General features: G+C 38.0%; 2 protein-coding genes across 3 annotated transcripts; one reads left to right on the top strand and one right to left on the bottom strand.

Moving 5' to 3' along the window:
* Positions 1-1,518: 1,518 nt before the first annotated feature.
* On the bottom strand, positions 1,519-6,545 carry PHOSPHO2 (phosphatase, orphan 2). Of its 2 annotated transcripts, XM_072418303.1 has the most exons (3): positions 6,513-6,545; positions 5,982-6,061; positions 1,519-3,724 (listed from the first exon to the last, which is right to left on the bottom strand). In XM_072418303.1, exon 3 carries the CDS (start codon positions 3,690-3,692, stop codon positions 2,976-2,978), a length of 717 nt encoding a protein of 238 aa, XP_072274404.1. In that variant the 5' UTR covers positions 3,693-3,724; positions 5,982-6,061; positions 6,513-6,545; the 3' UTR covers positions 1,519-2,975. The 2 variants fall into 2 exon arrangements, with proteins under 2 accessions (XP_072274404.1, XP_072274403.1); XM_072418302.1 differs by lacking the exon at positions 6,513-6,545 and having other exon boundaries at positions 5,982-6,311.
* On the top strand, positions 6,536-17,704 carry CFAP210 (cilia and flagella associated protein 210). Its single transcript, XM_072418301.1, has 9 exons — positions 6,536-6,732; positions 7,636-7,847; positions 9,982-10,155; positions 10,281-10,486; positions 10,731-10,887; positions 12,197-12,336; positions 13,950-14,142; positions 15,552-15,716; positions 17,015-17,704. Exons 1-9 carry the CDS (start codon positions 6,666-6,668, stop codon positions 17,375-17,377), a joined length of 1,677 nt encoding a protein of 558 aa, XP_072274402.1. The 5' UTR covers positions 6,536-6,665; the 3' UTR covers positions 17,378-17,704.
* Positions 17,705-19,679: the final 1,975 nt, after the last annotated feature.

Genomic DNA, 19,679 nt, shown 5'->3' with positions numbered 1-19,679 from the left:
TGGTGCTATATAATTGCAATTTATTAATATTAATAACCAAGAAAGTTAAGGCGAATAGCAATCAAAATCCCTCCTTCATGCAGCATGGTATAAATGACTCCATAATACCAGTGCTATACAGCAGTAGTCCTGGAAGTTCAGTAATTTGAGTGTAAATGAATGATTTGTATGGTTTCAACTCACTGTTCTGAAATGGGGAATACTCTAGGTATTTTTGGGATATGTGGTGGAGTGAGACGTGAATATCTTCTGTTCTAAAAATTTTTCTACTGAACAATAGGAGAAAGATGAAGAAAAAGTGCATTTGTCTTCTACAAATAAAAAAAAGAATGCAATTAATGATAGACTCAAATCTCAATCAAATACAGTGCTTGTTATTTGCCTTTCACATACAATATTTTCAACAAGCACAGCCAATGAGAGCTCAGAATATGGCAAATAATAAATTATAGTTTAATGAACTGAACCTTATGTGCTGTAATAACACAGCTACAACAACACATTATAGTGCAAAATAATCCTAAAATTAGCACCAGTCTTTTTTTTGAATGACTGTGAAGATTTAGGCAGCACATTCACATGCTGAATTGGTACATATTTGTGTGAATGGATCCCAACAATAATCCCTAAAAGCTAATTTAAAAATTACTGCAAACAAAAGCCAGGTATTTAGTGTTCTCCCCAGCCCCTTTTACCGGGTGAACTGCCTGGCACTTTTCAGTCACCACCCGCCTGTTTATGCACACAAAAGCCACCTGTATTGCTGCCATTCTCACAGATTCCAGTAATTACATTAAATGAGGGAATGCACAACAATGGACAAAAATGCATGGAATATAGAGAGAATGTCTGTTTTCAATACAATGTCTGTTATTTCTGCATATCAGACAGCACATAAGGTGCAGCGTACAACACTGAGTGTGAATGAAGCCTAACAGGGAACATATATTACCATTCCTAAAAACCCAGTTAGGTTAATTGGTTTCCCCTGAAAAAATTGGCCTTAGACTGTTTAAAGACATATGCCTATGGTAGGGACATTAAATTGTGGGGGCCTCTGAGGGACAGCTAGTGATATGACTATGCACTTTGTACAGTGCCATGTAATATGTTGGCGCTGTATTACTCTCAACATAAATTAGTGTTATCCAAACAATCGGTCCTGCTTTTGCACATTTCATGCCAATTTTTCTTGGTCTTTTTATAACACGGGGGAACCTTTGAAATAACTTTCAAGTCTTCAGGAAACCCCTGCTATAATTACTATATCTACAGCATATTAGTTTGGGGATAATGTCATTCTTACAGATAGCCAAAAAGATCATTGGTGTCAGTTACTGACCTGACAGGGACAAACTGCTCATTACTCAGGGAACCCCTAGCAACCTGTGGATGAACTCTAGGGTTTTACGAAACCTTGGTTTAGAAATACCGTTTTTAACAGTTTAGTATTAGTGAGAAAAATTTATAAATAAATGGCACCAAAGAAAACAGAGCTTTTTTTGTACCACATCCAAAAACAGTTAAAAAAATAAGTTTATTAGAATCATTCATTTCAAGTATCGCATACAAAAATACAAGTACACAATATAAACAAGTAATCATTCGTGACCCAACTGATTTTGATAGCCTATAGAAAATTTTCTAATACCTATTCTAAAATGACATACTATATAGAATAACAATATGATGGTTACATCTGTTTAGACCAAAATGATGGCGTGTTTGCAGTACAAAGTCTGCCCCATCAAATCAAAGGGATGGTAAAAAAGTATGGCATAAAAAACAGGATTTTGGCTCTTATAGTACCGAAAATTTAATACAAAAAACAGAGGATTGTGTAAATATATAAATGGTTTCACATGTAAGGAACATATTAATAATTTTAGGTTTTAACTGCTTCTGTTGATTTTGACATCTGAATTGTAAATTGTATACAACCTTGATTCATTAAAGCTCTCCAAGGCTGGAGAGAATAAACTTTCATCAGTGAAGCTGGGTGATCCAGCAAACCTGAAATGGATCTCGTCCAGGATTGAACAAAATTGTTAGCAAATGACTTTTGAGAAATCCATTCCAGGTTTGCTGGATCACCCACCTTCAGCGATGAAAGTGTATCCTCTAGAGCCTTGGAGAGCTTTAATAAATCAGGCTCTGTGTATTTATATGTTCTTTACATGTGAACCCATTTATATATGGATGTGGTACAAGAAAGCCCACTTTTGTGCCATTTATATATATATATCTCATTAGGGATGAAGACCACACCAAGTTTGACTTTCTCCTAGGCACCATTAATCTAGGTATGTGAAAACAACAAAAAGTTAGTATGCAATATAACTGATGGGGAGATTGCCCATGAATGTGATTTTGTTTGGTTTACCAACCAGCACTAGATAATTGACAATAGAACCTTACTGGCCACTATGGGCAACATTTTTGTCTATAATATTAGTGCATCAATTATTTAGGAAATGTGTATGGCTTTTACTTTGCTTTCCTGTGACTTTCTCATAGCACATAACTTAAGTGCAGATTTCACATCTGAGGACATCAATTATAATAACATCATTACAATACTATAGTTACCTAAACAACTAATGCTCAAACACCCTTTTATAAAACATACTGCACTATTCTCTACCCCTGGACAAAACACAGCAATAATGGCCATATATTATTGACCATACCAACAAATTGACTGATATGAAAATCACTTTGAAATATTTACATATATAAGTCCTGCAAAGACAATCATTAGAGAATCCTCCGCACTGCTTCAATATATTTTGTTCCTTTTCTTGCTCCCAGCTGCTTCAGGAAAAAGGTGCAAGTTGTCTTTTGCTGCCAGCCAATCACAAGACAAGAATAATGGGTGCTTGCTTTATATGTAAATCAGAATGAAAGAGAAATATGTATTTGCTCTGAAAAAACATTTAACATTTATTTGTTATTGAGAAAACAAATGTGAAGATTTACTGCTCCAACAATAACTTGAGATGGGACAATATTTCATTGCCTGTGGACCATACACTTATAGAGGAATCAATCAATTTGATCTCGTTAGCAATGCGCTTCTGAAGTGAATAACCTTCCCGTGGCATGGCGATATCCCCCTTCTTCAGGAAAGTTACTGGGCAAAGGTCATTGCTGCCATCACCAACATAAACTATCTTGGAATACTGAACTCCATTGCTGATCTGCTTGGCTACAAATTCTTCTAATACTTTTCGCTTGCATAGGTTCTTGGGGCATGATGCGCAGTGGTGGACGTGAAAATTTTGGACGGTGAGATTTCCAAAGCGATCAAAGGCTGCGGGGTTAGTAAACACTTCATCAAATACATTTTGAACGTTTGCGTGTGTTAGAATCCAGTCAATAAAGATGGTGTTTGAGTCGGAGATGATGATGCAATCAAAGTGATCCTTGTTCTGACCAATAAAATAGAGGAGCTCAGTCATTCCCGGGGTGTACGGTATGGCGATCATAATTCTTTTCATGTCGTCTTCTCGTATGCCCTGTTCCCCTAGGTAGGTGAAGATCCTGCCCATATACTCTGTCCATTTTCCTTTCTCGTATGAATTTTTCAACACGTTGGGGAGAGTTTTATCTGGAGCGCACTGGACAATCCATGTATCACTGTTATCATTCACAATCGTGTGATCAAAATCAAAAACGAGCAGTGTCTTCATCTTTTTGGCTGGGCTGGTGTCGTTGAGCTGACCTGCAGAAAAAAAGAGTCATATGTTGGTTACTGTTATTAATATTACACAGTATTTTTATAGAGCCGAATTATTGCGCAGCTCTGTACACAGTCCATAGTCATGTCCCCAGCTGTCGCTCAAAGGGCTCACAATATAATGTCCTTACCATAGTCCTATGTCATTAATACAGTGTAAGGTCAATTTTGGGGGGAAGCTAATTAACCTAACTGCATGTTTTTGGAATGTGGAAATCAGAATACCCAGGGGAAACGCATGCAAACTATCATGATGCCTGACGTACCAAGCCACATAAATCCTGGTGCTTGTACATTTCTGGCTATATCCAAAATATCTGACATAGTCAAGACCCTGATACAAGCATAAGGTACTGCTATCTGATAAGTGGAGGAGAAGAGGCTGAATAAATTATTCTTATTGTCTGTAGCAGATTAGCTTCAGTCTAAGCAAATTTGTTGGATTCAACTACTGATTTGTAATAATAAAATGTGCAATGTTTAAAAAACACTATACCATTACTGTATATGAGGGAGATGCTCATGCAAAGTGAGTAAGAAGGTCCAGTATCAGATGCAGTTCCATGTCACTGATTCTAAACTCTCCTATATGGAACAGTAAGGCACAATAGTTCAGAATATATACAGCTTGCAGATGAGACCAGTGGTGAGTATTGATGAGTTGTTTGAAGAAGGACAACTACCCACTCATTTGTTTCAGGATATACCTGTACATCTATAGCCACCCTAAAAGTTTGTGTAAAAGGTTATTATTTGATTAGTGTGATTGCAAAAAGTCTCAGAAGCAGCATTAAATAACTGAACAAAAGGAAGTATTCCAAACCAAAACTTACGTAACTCAAAAGCAAACCCCTCCCTATCCTATCAGCAAACTGTATTTTATTTATTCCAGCTCCTAACACCCTTGTTTCATGGACACCAAGTGGAGCCAAATCATCAGCAAGGCAACCCTAAAAAGGAGCCCAGGAGCCTCAGTGGATAGCCAAAAGGGGGCAGCTACAAAAAGTAAACCAAAAAAATAGCACAACTGGTTATCCCTGTGCTCCTGTCTGTCTCCAAGTAAGAGAGAATACATTTATAAATTGTTAGTGTCTAAAGTCAAGGATTCATGCCAGTACAGAAAATGCAAATTAGGAGGCTTCTTGTATGCCTACTGCAATCTATGTTGGGCATTGGAATGCTGGGGGGTGGAAAGCTTGATACCTTGTCGGGTATCAAGCTTGATTACTTGCATGGATTATGGCAGATAGCTGCCTTAATTCATGCAAGTAATCAACTCCAAGTTTGGTTTGTATATCAATGTTTGCAAATTTCAAAATGTTTACAAATTATACAAATGTTTACAAACTTTTCAAATTTCAAAATGCAAAAATAAAACAAATACACATTATAAATATGTTTCTATTATATTTGCTGACTATTGTTAAAATCTTAGGCTACGTACACACGTCGGATGATTTTCGTCAGATAATCATTCCTGGAGTGGTATGAGAATCTGACGTGTGTACAACGGCACTCTGACGTTGCTCATGGATCTGTCCTGGCGGATCCATGAATGGTCGTAATGTAAGTGAAGGGGAGAGAGCTCAGTGGGGTGCCACTTCAACGTTCCCCCCCCTCCCCTCTCCATAGAGCAGAATGGCTCTGTATGTACAGCGCTCCTTCATTCATCGTGAAAGATCCTTTCCAACAACAAATATAGCAAACAATTTTAGGAAATCCATTCCAGTTTTGCTGGATCACCCAGCTTCACTGCTGAAAGTGTATCCTCTCCAGCCTGGGAGAGCTTTTATAAATTAGGCGCTATGGGTCTGCAAAGACACAAACCCTTTCCTAGAATAAAAACAGAAACAGTTTTTGCAAATAGATGCATTTAATTATCCCCACCTATATGTTTTGTTGACAATGGTTGAATATAGATTCCTAAAAAGCAGTTTATCTCTGACTCCAATCATTTATAACAGTTATACATTTTAAAATATTTATTTGTACAATGTATCTGTTAATATTCTGTATAATCTTTGCATTTTCCATGTTACCAATTTTAGCAGGCCTGTGCAAAAAGCTGCCATGTATATTCTTATTGACATCAGTATCCAAGTGTCAGGGGACTCCCCAACAATAAATAGTGGGAAGCACAATACTGACCATACAGAACAGTGATTCAGCATTGGCTGTAGCCATTGATTCAGAATAATCCTTCCAGAAGGTCTGCAGATTAAAAAGGATTTATTGCACTTACCCAAATGAGAGCTAATGCAGGCACAGTTTAGGGGGAATGTGGATCTGAGCCTGTCTCTCTATCATCAGTTTGCTCCTTGGCTGAAAAATAAAATAATAATAATGCACTGTGTCCGTCCAATTCAGATATATTCACCCCTTTCTCCTCCAGACTGGCAGAATCACACACTCCAGCACCAGCTCACTAATGATTTTAGGGCAAAGGTCATTACGTCATATGTGCCAGTCAGCCATCTTTACTGTGGGCAAAGTCCCGAAATATGAATACAACTATTTTTTTCCGATTACTTTTCCAAATTTAAATGTTCCTTTAGTAAGAAAAAAACTGGCCTGGTGCTCTAACTAATAATATTATCTAAACAAGTAATTTTTATCTATTAAACACCGTAGCACGGAGAAATAGTGATTCCAATTATAAAATTCTGCTTTTATTGTTTTTTTTCTTTTCTCTTTCTGTGTTGTTTAAATTCAGCTAAATTAAAGGCCTTTTTTACACCTACAACCCCACCTCACTGCAGAGCCTACGGTCTACCTGTCAAGTGACTGCTCGACGTACTTCCGTCTACTTCCTGCGTTGTAACTAGGTAACGAAGACTCACTAAAATTTTGTAGTGTTTCCGTTGCCAGGCAATGAGGAGACGCGCCAACATCTTGGAAGTATAGGAGAGAAGAGAATTCCAGGGTGATGGCTACGGCGTCCGCTCCTGTGGTCCAGTATGGCAGGAGGAAAGGTTCTAGTAGAAGGCAGACAGGTGAGCAGCTCAGCTCCATGATGGGGGCACTGGCAGGGAGGAAAGGATCACAGCCCTGGGAGCTCCAGAAACTTAAGGATGACAAGGGAAGAGAGGAAAGTTACTTATTTTGCTTATAAAAATCTGAGCAATTATTTGGAATAAATACAACAAATTCACTGGATCTTACCCTATTGTATTTGTGTTTTCCTAACTATTAAAAGTCTTGTGACTCCTCTTATTAGATACTGCACCCCTTCCCCTAATGTTTCTTGCTCTAAACCATCCTTTATTAAACAGGATTTATATAGCGCCAACATATTACGCAGCGCTGTACAATAAATAGGGGTTGCAAATGACAGACAAATACAGACAATGACACAGGAGGAGGAGGACCCTGCCCAAAAGAGCTTACAACCTAATAGAGCCTTTCTTAACCTTTTTAACTTTTAAAATAGGTTCCAGGTCCAGGTGAAGCCTAGATGTAATTACTATATGCACAGCTCACAGTATATTAGCATGGCAGACAGTGGGAGAAATGCCCCCGACATTGATGGCCAGTGGGAAAAATGTCACCTTTACAGATTGTTCCTGAACCCTCACTACTTAGCCACCATACCATATCCCCCTCCTTCTATTGTTTGCCACTTCCATCCTCCTTTTAGATCCTCTCCTCCTGTGTCACTGGCTGTATCTGTCTGTCATTTGCAACCCCTAATAAATGTACATCGCTACGTAATATGTTGGCGCTATATGCATTCAGTATACTAATAATAATTTCAGTGGTAATTGACTTGAGAGGTACAAACTTCTCATTGTTCAAGGAGCCCCCAGTAACCTCTGGACAAACCCTGCTTGAGAAATACTCATCTAAACATTTCCTGTCTGCTTTAATTAATAGATTCTTTTTAATTTATTCTGCAGCTGAAAAAGTCACAGAAAATGTTGATTTAACAATAAAGCCTGTGGATCTGCGTGAGGTCACTGTGCTCCCTAAAGCAGACTGGGAACGGATTGTGAATTATAACAACTCATTGGAAAATGAAGCAAGGAGGCTTTACGAAGAGAGGAAGGAGCTGGAAGCCTTGCATTTACGTTCCCAGGAAGTGGTGAAAAACTGGACTAACACCATATCTGTGAGTTGTCCATTATAAGATCTCGCATTATAAAGGGGCACAGAACCTGTATGTAGTTAGGGGGTACAAGGGGGTACAAATCTGTGCCTAGCCACCATTTCAATTTGCAGTCAGTGGCAGTCAGGTATTCTTTTTTAATAAAATGCATGTCTGATTCTACATTGTGTATACTATTGCAAGCAGTTCATTATTTTCTTCATACTCATTAGCCTCTGCTAATACTCATAGAGCTCTATTTATAAAAATCTGAATCTGACATTCCCTCTCGTGGGAATCCTTCAGGTCCCTACCAGGGAATGTCTGGTGGAATATCAGATTTTAGAAATATAGCCCAAAGAGTTGCATAACTGATTCCTTCCCCAGAAAGGCACTTGTTTTCATTTTACCTCCTTCACCTTTTTGTTCAGTTATTGGCATTACAATAGAAATCACCCAGCACATGCCAGGTATGTGACTCGCTTCACTTTCATTTATGTATCAATGTTGGCCCAGAGCTGTCACATAAGTTCCCAGCTATGTATACAGTTGTATTCAGAATAATAGCGTATGTTTGAAAAAAGTGAAAAATCCTTATATTAGCTTTTTTTTCCCCATACACGCAAATTGGGAACACAAATTTGATACATTTTTCTTCATGTTTTGATTTGGCATAGATGTGCAGTATTCCCAATGCAGTCCTGGATAAGGTCTCATGCTACTTGTGATCCAAATCATTATGAATGACTGACAGATTTCTGAAACTCAACCTGGATAAAACAGAGCTCTTCATCTTCCCCCCTCTTATTTTCTAAATCTCCCCCTGACATATTTCTAACTGTTAATAACACTGTCATTCATCCCTCCCTTTAGGCACGTTGTCTTGGTGTCACTTTTGGTTCTGCCTTCTCATTTACCCCCCATATTCAGAACATTTCCAGGTCCTGCCAATTTCACCTGGGCAACATCTCCAAAATCCACCTCTACCTGTCCCCTGAGACCACCAAACTTGTTGCTCTTACCATCTCTGGACTACTGTAACATCCTCCTCTCTGGTATTCCACTAATCCGACTCTCTCCTCTACAATCTATTATGACTGCTGCAGCCAGACTCATCCATCCTTCCCACCGCTCCTCTTCTGCTGCCTCTCTTTGCAGCTCTCTACACTGGCTTCCATTTCACCTTAGAATCAAATTCAAGCTCCTGTGCTTTGCCTTCAAATCCCTCCACAGTTTTTGTCCCACTTACCTTTCTGACCTGGTAAAAAAATACTCCCCTAGCCGTTCTCTTTGCTCCTCCAATGACTCACTAATGACTTCTTTATTAATAACCTCATCACATGTATGGTTCCAAGACTTTTCTAGAGCTGCCCCGACTCTCTGGAATGGTCTTCCACATCCTATTCGACTTGCTCCTAATTTCTGCTCATTTAAAAGAGCACTCAAAACCCATTTTTTCAAACTTGCCTACCCGTCTTCTTCTGTCTCTTAAAACCCTCATTACTTACCCACCATTCTGTATCCCCCCTCCTATTGTGTGTTACTTCCCCCTCCTCTTAGATTGTCCCCTACTGTATCTGTCTGTCATTTGCAACCACAGATTTGTCTTTGAATCAGGCTTTCTCAATATAACACTTATTCTACACTGATCAGATTGCATTCTTAAATGCATATACTGCAAAAGAAAGTGCTGAAATAAGTTATTTATAGGAAGGAGATTTCAACCCTTGATTTGCAATGCGTTGCCTGGCTGTGGTGTTTAACCTCTATTTTCAGAGCCACTGATCTAGAACAAGCATTTGCATTTATTTCTGTTCTACTACAATGTGTGGCTTAGTGACATCATCTTGACCTGGCCAGTAAAGATGGACGAACATTCAAAACCCAGAAAAAGAATTAGTAAGAATGGAAGAGACAGTAACACCAGAGAGCACAACACAATGCTGGAGGGGTTCATTTGGCATATAAGGGTGCCATAATAAGCAATTAAGCTGTGCAAACCTGCAAAAGATGGCAAAATCCTCCCGGAGGACCAAAACAGCAGAATTTCTGGTAGTTTAGTTCTGCTTTAAGGTTAACAATGATCATTGTATGCTTTAATATTATTTTCAAATAATCGCCACCATTTATTTTTTTTTCTACGGTATATCACATTAAGGGTTTCAGGCAGAAAAGGCTAAAAGCAAAGCAGCTTCGAGAAGAAAAAGAAGAGGAAGAGAAGAAAAAAATTGATCTAGAGGAAGCCCAATATCAGGCGGAGAAGAGGAGAGAAGCTATTGAAAATGCAAGAACTAAACAATACTACCAGACTGATAAAGTCAAGACATTCCACGTACGTCATTTGTTTTATATTTCTAAGTTGTAGAGGGCTGCTGTGTTGAAGCTCTTCTGGTTGTTCTGAAATCTGATTAAGAATATACAAATGTGTAATTGAAATGTGTTACCTGTATTTTTTAGAGTGCGCTGCTACTTACTGAAGTCATGAGAGAGCGAGATGCACAGATAGAGCTCAAAAATAAAATACAAAATATGAGTAATAGGCAAGACAAAGACACTCTGGCTAACATGCAACGAGAACTGGAAGAAAGTATTTATAAAGACCAGCAGAAAGCACTGCAAAAACTCACAGAAAGAAAGAATAACTCAAATGAGCTTTTAAAGCAGTATGTAAAAATGTTCTTCTTGGCACCTTCTTTGCTGTTTTCTATTGTATTTGTTTTGTTTGATTAGTCTGTCAAAATGTATAAAATGCTTATAAAGGTCCACATAAGCAGATAAGGTTAACATGTGACAGATACTTATAAGCAGTTGATAATCTTTGGATTTCGATCTCCCAATATTTTCACCTTTGTTGCTTTCCATGTTCATTGTGAGCACAACTCTCACATGTGGTTTGTTTCTCACCAGGATGGAGGATCACAGACACGCTACTGAATTAGAGAAACAAGCTAACTATAGAGAGGGTGAAGAAATTAGAAGACTGACCAGACTGTATGAGTGGGAAATGAACAAGCTGGCTAAACTCAAACTGGAAGAGAAACAAGAAATAATGAATGCCCATTTGGTCTGTAAATCACAAAGTAATTTTTTTTTTACTGATAGGGCCCCTTTAGTAAGATAAGTGTTTACAGAATTACACTATTTACCAGAAGGAAACCTGAAAACAAACATAACGATATATAGTCCTTTTACTGCAATAGATAAAATACCATTTGACAAGTTAGGAAAGATTTTCAGACAGATCCATAAATTATACTGCCACCAACTTTAAACATGTTTTTTGACAGGATTATGAATGACAATATTATCTTAGTTAAGGCCAGGCAACCAAACGTATCCTACTGTGTAACAAAGTCATGTGACAACAAAAAATGGCTGCATGTCAGGTGACATTAAACTCGGTCACATTGGGGCCAGCAGCCTTACAGAGACCAGAACTGAGCTGCTGCCCATTCCAAGTTACTAATATATATATATATATATATATCAGTAACCAGGAATAGGAAGCAGCTCAGTTCTGGTCTCTGAAAGCTGCTGGCTGACCAAGCAAAATGTCACCTGACATGCAGCCATACACACACATATATGTGGGTGGTCATAAGCCCGTAAAATGCTGTAGCAGGTACACTACTACCTTAAAGTGGAAGGCATAAACAACAGTAAAAAAATTAAAAAACTGGAACCAAGGTGAGCAGCCTCAGTAAATTACAATGCACTGGAGCTTTTTTGGAAATTCCCTTAGGTTATTTATAATAATTTTTATTCCAATGTATCTGTTATTCACATATGTGTATGTTACAGTGTGGCCTGCAAATGAAGGTGAAACTGTCTTTTTGATCTAATTTAGATTTAAGACAGACATGCCTAGTGCACTTATTGCAGCAGACAATATTGGGTACAAAGAAAAATGCAGTGGGGCTTGGTGCTACAAATCAGCTAAAATTTTGAAAATGTACATAACAGGCTGCTGCCCAGGTTCTAAAGTTTTGCTAGTAGATTCCTGGCTAATTCTGCAAAATTACAGATTGTTTGTAGGTGGTGGGTGACAAGTGAAGCGTTGGAACAGCTGCAAGGCTATCTGAAGGTAGTGGACAGTAGAAATGTCAAAATAATAAATATAAGAAAGTGGGCAGCCTTGAAATTGAGTTTTCTTAGCAATTCTCTTGTGCTACCAACTATATTTTTTTCATTTTAACATATCTGGTAAAGTGTCCCTTGCGTGAAGGTGCAACTGCCTTTGTGGTCCAGACTTGGACTTTATTCTGAGAGTACAACAAAACTGCAATGAGTTGGGGCCTGATAGGAAAAATGATCCCAGCTAAAATTCAGAAATTTGTGATATAAACATGGGATTATCTTTGGTTGTTTAACAGGCACATGTTGCAGACAAAAACATGCTCAGAGACCTAGAGAAACAAAAGGAAGAAGAGAATGATGACTTGGTACGTCGCTTCATTCTGGCAAAGAAAAAAATGTCTAACTTGAAAAAAGAAAGAGAGACTGAATTACACAGGTGAGGACATATACAAGTTCTGGGCTGCTGGATGTGTAGTCAAAGAAGGAACAGGACTTTTTTTTATTGTGTGAATTAAATTCTTACCATGAGTTTTCATGTTAAAAAAAAAGATCATTAATGGGTTCATAGCTGTTGTGTCCTTCTCTTCAAAGACCAGGTCCTGGGCACTGCCAACTTTGTAAAATGGCAAACAAAGAAATGCAAATACAATACAATGTTAAAAAATAATTTGGTTTCTAAAATGTCTGGATGCGGTGGAGGCATTTCTTGTTTTATACAGGGCAGCAACAAGTATGAATGTTCCAAACCTCTTTCCAATTTCCTGTTTCCATTTATCAGAGGTATTTTGTGGTTATTGCAAACTGCTTAACAATAATGCCAAACATCAAAATACTGGTATGAGCTGTCTTTACAATCTCCTACCTGTCCACATGTTCACCCACCAGTCTCCGAACAGTTCCTTCTTTACACTTTTTCCCAATGTACACAAATGATGTTCCTTTCTTTCCCTTCTATCAGTTCTGACTCTAATTCCCACCTCTAATCATTCCTCCTGCAGCTCCCAACCAGTTCCTCACTGCCTAACTTCCCAATGGTTTATGAACAGATCACTATCCACTGTTGATGATAGATACCCACTGCCTTCTCACAAACTTTGAGCATCTTCTTTGTGTCTGCATTCTTTCACTTTTCTGTGCTCTAGTTCAGCTTAAACTTTGCAATTCTCCTTGTACATAATCCTCTACATGTTGCCTTCTTTCTTTCTCCCCGGTACTGAATCAATGTACGTACTCACTGTCGCCCTTTGTCCCCACCATCAGCTCCTATTCTGCATCTTCCAATACACACTACCTCTAAAATAGTGCTCTGGTTCAGAACTAGCTGCTAATATCCACCTTCCAACCCAACTAATAGCCATCTTCTGCTTCCTCATGCTTTTCTAATAATTTGTGATCAGCAGCAGTTTTATTTTTTAATGTAGCTAAGAGAGATTCTTCAAAATAACAGGGAAACAAGATACCAGTATTTTTTTTTTTTTTCTTGATGATTTGTAATCAATAAGCAATGTATGTTTCCCCTAAAATAAAATTAGTTGGACAACATGCATATTATCCCCATATGTCAGGCGTTCCTGGACCATCAGGTTGCTTCTCCATAAGACCCCCTTGGATCACTAGCAGATGCCATTCTGCCTCATGTATTAACCTCCTTCCAATTCCTCCTAGTTACTTTATAACGTTTAGATGCTTTTTACTTTAGAATACTTTATACAAGGATTTTCAAATTAGACTGAAAACAGTTCAATTTTGCATCTTACCATCTCCAAAATCTGTTAATATTCTATACCCAAAATTTATTCTACCGTAGTAAGATGACAGGCAAGGTAATAAAATGTGTACAGGTACAATACTTACAATATGTACAATATTGTCCGAGTGAGCAATAATGCATGCAAGCAAGTGTGTTGCAAATCAGCGACCCAGAGACCAAAAAAAATTCATTATCAATTGATTCATAAAAAGGCACATTTTTATTGACATATTTAATAAACATGCTGAGAACCATAAAAGATTGTAATGATTGTAATAGTTTGATTTGTTGGTTACTAGACAAGAATTGGAACGCAGGGATCGAATCACAGAACTGCTGGCAGCACAGATGAAACAGAAAGTTGATGATGAAGAGCAGCGCATAAAAAAAGCTGTAGCAGAAATGGATGCAAAAGACAAAAAAGAAACTCAGGAAAAAGAGGAGAAAATTAAAGCAGATATCAAGGCTATCACTGAACATAGGCTCGCAATGGTGAGAATAGAACAGCATTTCATTCTGATTATTTGGATCGCTTTATTAAATTATTCTATTCACTATGTAAATAGTTCTCAGACTAATATCCTTGAAGGAAAACACACAAACTAAATTTAGCATTAAGAGTGTTAGAGAGGACACACTTACCTGTCAATTCTTATTTTTGTTTAATTCCAGTCATGTTTAGGTATATTAGTCTGCACCATTCTGTAAAAACTTCTGAATGCTGTTTAAACCGATATTGAGCCTTTGATTCCAAAAGCCAGGGATTCCTAACTTCACTTATCATTATATCACCTGCAAAAAAGTGTAAATCTGAAAAAGAATCATCAGCCTTAGCAGAATGAGTTGCATGAAAAATTCTCAAAATACCTGCATAAATATATACATACAAATCCGAAAAATGCCCAACTTAACCAAAACATGGATTGTAAAAGGAGGAGCCTCAGTCAAGTTTTTAGTGTCCACACAAGAATTTTTTCCTCATTTCATTTTAGGAGGTGGTAAAGGCTTAAAAATTCTGATAATTTATTTTTTGTCTTTATCTTCCTGTTCTGGAGATGATCGATGACAAGGACAGAATGTGAAGGACAAATCAAGTTGTTTACTAAATGAAACATCCAAAAAGAAAGTTTTTAATGCAAAGAAGATAGTAAATACCTTCCTTGTACCTGGTGCTGAAAATAACTACCATGTTGAAAAGAATCAAAAGACACTTCTGCAGTGTCACATTCTTGACCTCGCACTGCATTCTGTGGTTCCACCTGCCCTGTACCTACATCACCACAGGTCACAGTGAACTGAGTCACAGAGCACACGGTACCAAAAAGTTTGATTGACCAGGAACTGGCAATGTCTAAAAAGCTTTCATGTAGCTGTGTTTTTTTTCAGTATAGTAGGGTATTCAGATTAAAGAAACATTAAAGAATAATTGACAATGCCTCCCAGTAGCCCATTACCCTATAGAAGGCCTGTTTTCTGACCAATCCCTTTTGAGACAGGATTCCATTGCGAGTTAGCTCTAATGGATGGAATCACATAGCAGAGGTCACACATTTCTACATACCTAGGAGCTGAGCTCCCTTAGAGCAACATGGGCTCTGATGGAGGAAGAAGAGAAGTTCTGATGGGTAATACCTTGCTGGGTGTAGGGACTATCAGGAGGCACTATGGCTATTCTCAAGCACTATGACTCAATTGGCAGGTAACAGTGTCTAGATAGATGTAAATAGTTGCCAAAAAAATCATTTATGGTAAGTACCGATGACACAAGTGGAATAGTTGAGGAGATGCGCATTTCTCAAGACATAAATTAAAATAAAAAGTTCATAAAATCAAGTAGGCACTATAGGCGTATATGAAGTCATGTCCTTGCACAAAACCTAATAAAATATATGTTATAACAGAGGAGAAGAAAAGAAGAGGAAGAAAAGAAAGAGAAACTGAAAGCCTTACAAGCCCTTTATGAAATAAGGGAGGCAGATAATTACTTCATTGCACAGCAGAAAGAGAAAACGAGACAAACAGAAGAGCAATGTAAGAAAGTACAAACAATGCAGATCCAACAGATGGTAAGAATTTGCCTTTACAAACCACAGCTGAATATAAAACTCTCTACTCGTAGACTGATCCAATATATTGATTCAATAAAATATTTGCATAATCTGACAAAACAGCAGACACAAAGCATTACAACACCTTTTTAAAGCTGATAAGAGTGATAAACATAAGTACAAGAACCTGTATGTTCTACTTCAGTCTTGGTGTGCTTTGTGAATGGTAATTGTAATCCATTGTGAATCTTTGCATCTGTTCAGGAGCTTCCTGTAATAAAGACCAGTCACTGCTGCTCTTTCCTTGTGCAGGGTCACTCACTGGTCTTGAATCCTCCCCTTGTAGTTTTCTGCAGGCAGCCTGTAGTGAGAGGAGTTCCTGGGCCATTCCCACAGCTTTGCTTTCTGCAAAGGATATATGCAGCAGTTATATCACAGACAATTTTACAAGATCGTAAGGGAGCTTGCAACTGTATTTGGTGACTGAAGTTAATTTTGGATTAAATTCTGAAATATGTTACATTTCTATTACAAAGTGCAGCAAAAACAAACTAAAAAAGTCTAGGGTATCTTCTATGACTAAATGTTAATAATTGAAATCTGCATACAGCGAATCACCTTGTTTGGTGTGGTCTTGTTTAAAGAGCATCGGAGAGTCACCCACAAATTCATTGGTGTGAAAGGGAGATTGCACAACTCAGAATACTTTGATGTGGGGCTGCATTCCATCCTAGAAGCATTACATGAAGCTTTATTTGATAGAACTCATTTGTCAGAATTAAAGACTTGATTTAGGTCAGAGCTGGGACAGCTTTTATGCCCGTTAGGTTTTGGTCCTCATTGGGAAAACTTCTCTTAACTTCTTATCCTAGTGAAATCGTGAGTGTAAGGGAGATATAGTGTGTCATTAGGACAGCAAATGATATCTTACACATATCTAAACCAATACTTTTATATTCTACATATTACCAGTCCTAGGATTGGGTGTTTGCATGAGTTTAACTTTACCATTAGCGTTTTAACTTTCAATCTTTTTCCCTTTATTTTTGTCTGGTAATCCTGTAATTAACACACTAATTTCAACATTAGATCTTTGGAAGGAACCATAGCTGTCACTCAAATATGTCTACCTTTGTCTATCCCTTGGACTTTGCGAATTGATGGTATGAGCAGTTTACATGAGATGGTTATCATATCTAATGACTGCTAGACAGCTGCAACATATTATATATTTTTGTTTTTTGGAATAACTTTAAGAATATAGTCTGTTTGTGTCAGTTTTCCATGTCAGATTTACTGATTTTGCTAAAATTTAGGCTGAAAAGAAAACCATGTCACATGAAGAACAAGAAGCAGATATTGTCTATACCAAACAAAATGAAGCTTTAATGATGAAGGAAGAGGAAGTTTTCCAGGAGTATGCCAAGCAAGTGATTAATTCAGTCACCAAAACCGGGGCCAATCCATACGCCCTGAAAAAAGCAGCTCAGTCAGGTACTGGTGGAGGGCGCGGCCCAGTTTACTCTGGCAGGGGAGGTATCCGGCCCAGCTACCTAGTACAGGACACCAGTGGAGTCCAGCTTCCAGCTTACCAGAATGACACTACCCAGCTAATAAAGGGCATCCATGATTCTGGGGATATCCAGCAGGCTAAGAGAAAAATGGGTTTTACATACTGATTTTATGTGGAAGCAGCACAAATCAGAATAAAATGGGCTTACGATAAAATGGGATTTGGTGTGTTAATTTTGATTATACTTTTATTAATATTAAACAGGATTTATATAGAGCCAACATATTAAGCAGCGCTGTACATTAAATAGGGAGTACTTTTATGTGAAAGTATGTGCACTGATCTGTATTTTAAAGGACTCAATATATCAATATTAAACTACAATATTAACACATTACCAAAGCATTAAGTGTCTGCTTTTTTGTGTACTGAGGGCAGCCATTTAACTAAAGAGAAAACGGATAGCTTAGAATGTGCTCATGAGTATTTGTATTAGAAAGCATTTTTCGCTCCTCAAAGGTCACTGTGAATGCAGAAGCAGCCTCAAAGAGGGGGGCCTGGAAGAAGATATGAAGCAACTTTGAATGAATTTCAATGCCAGAAGCATGTCAAAGCCAAGAAAGTAAACCTCAAAGCATACATACAGTTAGGTCCATAAATATTTGTACAGAGACAACTTTTTTCTAATTTTGGTTCTGTACATTACCAAAATTAATTTTAAATGAAAAAAAACCTGTAAACAACAGTTGAACTGCAGACTTTCAGCTCTAATTGAGTGGGTTGAACAAAATGATTGCATAAAAATGTGAGGAACTAAAGCCTTTTTTTTAACACTATCACTTCATTTCAGAAGCTCAAAAGTAACTGGACAAATTAAAAAGCTGAAAATAAAATTCTAATACTTGGTTGAAAACCCTTTGCTGGCAATGACAGCCTGTAATCTTGAACTCATGGACATCACCAGATGCTGGGTTTCCTCCTTTTTAATGCTCTGCCAGGCCTTTACTGCAGCCGCTTTCAGTTGCTGTGTTTGTGGGCCTTTCTGTCCGAAGTTTAGTCTTCAACAAGTGAAATGCATGCTCAATTGGGTTCAGATCAGGTGACTGACTTGGCCATTGGCCAAGAGCAGACAGTATGTCTCTGAACACCTAAGAATTCATACCGCTGCTTCTGTCCTGTGTCACATCATGGATAAACACTAGTGTCCCATGCATGCCCAAGCCATCACACTGCGTCCGCCATGTTTTACAGATGATGTGCTATGCTTTGGATCATGAGCTGTTCTCCATACTTTTTTCTTGCCATGATTCTGGTAAAGGCTGATCTTGGTTTCATCTGTCCAAAGAATTTTTTCCAGAACTGTGCTGACTTTTTTAGATGTTTTTTTTTTTTTTTTTAGCAATCTAGCCTTTCCATTCTTGAGGCCTATGAGTGGCTTGCACCTTGCACCCTCTGTATTTACTTTCATGCAGTCTTCTCTTTATGGTAGACTTGGATATCGATACGCCTACTTCCTGGAGAGTGTTGTCCACTTGGTTGGCAGTTGTGCAGGGGTTTCTCTTTACCATGGAAATGATTCTGTGATCATCCACCACTGTTGTCTTCCGTGGACATCCAGGATGGCTTGTTTCACCTGCATGGAGAGCTCCTTTGACCGCTTGTTGTCTGTTCACAGCAAAGTCTTCCACATACGAGTACCCCCCCTCAAATCAACTCCAGGCCTTTTATCTGCTTAATTGATAATGACATAACAAAGGAATTGCCCTCACCAGCCTGTGAAATAGCCTTTGAGTCAATTGTCCAATTACTTTTGAGCCCCTGAAATAAAATGATTGTGTAAAAAAAAAAGGCTTTAGTTTCTCACATTTTTATGCAATCTTTTTGTTCAACACACTGAATTAAAGATGAAAGTCTGCAGTTCACTTGTATCTGAGTTGTTTCATTTAAAATGAATTGTAGTAATGTACAGAACCAAAATTAGAAAAAAGTTGTCTCTGTCCAAATATTTATGGACCTAACTAAGTCTTGAAATCTTGTGGAGGAACAGCAAACTATAGCAGCTGTAAAGACCACACAAAATTGCCATTTTTCTTGGGACCCTGTGTGCAGTTCTCCAATTTGTATGCCATAAACATGGCTACGTAGACATGTGAATAATGCACTTCTCTTTGGGGGTATTTTTTTGTGCAAGTATGTAAGAAGGGTGGAATATTTATGATCACCAAGACATTCTTGTCTGATGGCAAAAAAACAAAGAAATGCAGCAGCTCTTTACAATAGCTATAGGCATTGCACACTTCCAGGTACATTTCCCATGATTTGACTATTTTGTAGGATGTGGTTTCCAAGAAAAAAATAGTTATGTTTTGGTTAATCTCTTTGTGAAATCTCCATAGGAAGATCTAGAGAATGCAATTCAAGTGACACTGGAAGATCCTATTTAAAAAGCTATGTCTGGAGTAACAGGA

This window comes from Pyxicephalus adspersus, chromosome 7 (genome assembly GCF_032062135.1).
Source record: "Pyxicephalus adspersus chromosome 7, UCB_Pads_2.0, whole genome shotgun sequence".
NCBI lineage: Eukaryota > Metazoa > Chordata > Amphibia > Anura > Pyxicephalidae > Pyxicephalus > Pyxicephalus adspersus.
The sequence above is the reverse complement of the archived record's forward strand: the minus strand, read 5'-3'. Positions and strand labels throughout refer to the sequence as shown.